Source organism: Notothenia coriiceps, unplaced genomic scaffold (assembly GCF_000735185.1).
Source record: "Notothenia coriiceps isolate Sejong01 unplaced genomic scaffold, NC01 NC01_scaffold00035237, whole genome shotgun sequence".
NCBI lineage: Eukaryota > Metazoa > Chordata > Actinopteri > Perciformes > Nototheniidae > Notothenia > Notothenia coriiceps.
Window position 1 is genome coordinate 1 of NW_011367938.1, and position 1819 is coordinate 1819.

The 1819-nt window shown below is 58.3% G+C and overlaps 1 protein-coding gene across 1 annotated transcript; it reads right to left on the reverse strand.

Moving 5' to 3' along the window:
• Window positions 1–6: 6 nt before the first annotated feature.
• On the reverse strand, window positions 7–1743 carry LOC104962668 (interferon regulatory factor 5-like). The gene is made up of 5 exons (XM_010791121.1): window positions 1665–1743; window positions 1294–1479; window positions 789–1178; window positions 595–713; window positions 7–437 (listed from the first exon to the last, which is right to left on the reverse strand). Exons 1-5 carry the CDS (start codon window positions 1690–1692, stop codon window positions 249–251), a joined length of 912 nt encoding a protein of 303 aa, XP_010789423.1. The 5' UTR covers window positions 1693–1743; the 3' UTR covers window positions 7–248.
• Window positions 1744–1819: the final 76 nt, after the last annotated feature.

Below are 1819 nucleotides of genomic sequence, written 5' to 3' on the forward strand. Positions count from 1 at the left end.
GAGGGTTCAGGAGAGGGCAGGGGTCCTGGTTCAGGAGAGGGCAGGGGTCCTGATTCAGGAGAGGGTTCAGGAGAGGGCAGGGGTCCTGGTTCAGGAGAGGGTTCAGGAGAGGGCAGGGGTCCTGGTTCAGGAGAGGGCAGGGGTCCTGGTTCAGGAGAAGGGTTCAGGAGAGGGCAGGGGTCCTGGTTCAGGAGAGGTCAGGGGTCCTGGTTCAGGAGAAGGTTTCAGGAGAGGGCAGGGGTCCAGGTCTAGGGCACGCTGGGGGTCCAGGGCCCCTGGATGTGCTGGCTCTGCAGGAGCCTCTGCAGCTCTTTGAACTGCTCCACAGTCCGGTCCTTCACGTCTGGGTTGGAGATCTGGAGCCGGATGCTGTCTGTAGACCAGCTGAGTTCCCCAGAGAACATCTCCGTGAGGATCCGGGCCACCACTGGGACCACCTGAGGACCAGGACCAGAAGCATGTTAAACAGGTTTACATCTCTGTGAGGATCTGAGCCACCACGGGGACCACCTGAAGACCAGGACCAGAAGCATGTTAAAGAGGTCTCAGTCACTATGTGGTACTGAAGAGCCCCCCAAAGGAAGAGGAACAGACCTGGACGATGATCAGTTTCTTCTCTTTGGGTTTCTTGTCGGGCCAGTCCTCACCGAAGCAGAAGTAAACCTCAAATGGGGGCGGGTTCGGAGTCTCGCCCCTCTGGAACAGGATCAAGCCTGGGTACAGAAACAGGTTTAAGACCAGCTGAAGGGGGTAGAGGTCTGGACCGCTTCAGGGGTTCTTCAACCTACCTTGCAAGAAGTCATTGAGGCTGAAGACCCGGACCTTCTTCTCGCGCTCCAGAGGGTTGGGGGGTCCGGGTTCGGAGGTCCCGGGCACGGACCAGAACACCTTGCACTGGCAGAGCCGGACTGCGTAGAGGTCCTGCTCCCAGAGCTCCAGGATCAGGCCTCGGTCCATGACGTCCAGGAGGGCGTCGGTGTAGAACTTCTGCTTCTGGTTCTGGATCTCGGAGGTCCCAGGGAACTGGACCTGCTGCAAGGTGACGGGCCCGAACAGCTCCACCTGGTCGGGACTGGGCTCCAGGTGACCCGCGTACAGCCGACAGCCCTGAGGGTTGGAGACCAGCAAGGAGGCCGCCGTCCGGCCCCGGTACTGGACCTTCAGATCCAGGTCTGTCACTGCAAGAACACACAAACAAGACCAGGTTCTGGGCTATCAGATCCAGGTCTGTCACTGGAGGATCACACAAACAAGACCAGGTTCTGGACCTGAGACCCCCCTCCCAGGACTCACATGGGACGCTGCTCAGCAGGTCGTATTTGCAGGTTTGGTGGTTCTGGCCCATGCTGCTGGCCTCCATCATGGGTGCGGGGGGGGGGTTCAGGTCCTGCAGGCCGTTACAGAGCCCCCCCCGGTCCTGGAGGTCCGAACTCATGGGGACCACCGGTCCAAACAAGGGGGAGTCGCTGATCCGGGGGTCTGAGGAGACATTGGGATCAGGATCAGAGTGCTTTACCATTTAGAGATAAACACAATGAGTCTGATCAGGAACCAGATCCAGGAGAACCTCCGGGTTCTGGTTCCTGTTGAACCTCAGGGATCCTCAGGGTTCTGGTTCCTGTTGAACCTCAGGGTTCTGGTTCCTGATGAACTGGATCACTTACTGAGGCTGAGCTCCATCATGTTGGGCATCTGAAGAGAAACAGAGAGTCAGTGAGTGTGTGTGTGTGTGTGTGTGTGTGTGTGTGTGTGTGTGTGTGTGTGTGTGTGTGTGTGTGTGTGTGTGTGTGTGTGTGAGAGTTTGTGTGTGTGTGTGTGT

What these genes read in the sequence shown, in the direction of transcription:
- LOC104962668 (XM_010791121.1), bottom strand. Translation starts at nt 1,692, where the DNA reads ATGCCCAACATGATGGAGCTCAGCCTCA. An exon ending in CCTGCTGAGCAGCGTCCCAT is followed by an intron (nt 1,179 to 1,293) that starts GTGAGTCCTGGG and finishes GTGTTCTTGCAG; the next exon opens with TGACAGACCTGGATCTGAAG. An exon ending in AGAAACTGATCATCGTCCAG is followed by an intron (nt 438 to 594) that starts GTCTGTTCCTCT and finishes CCTGGTCCTCAG; the next exon opens with GTGGTCCCAGTGGTGGCCCG.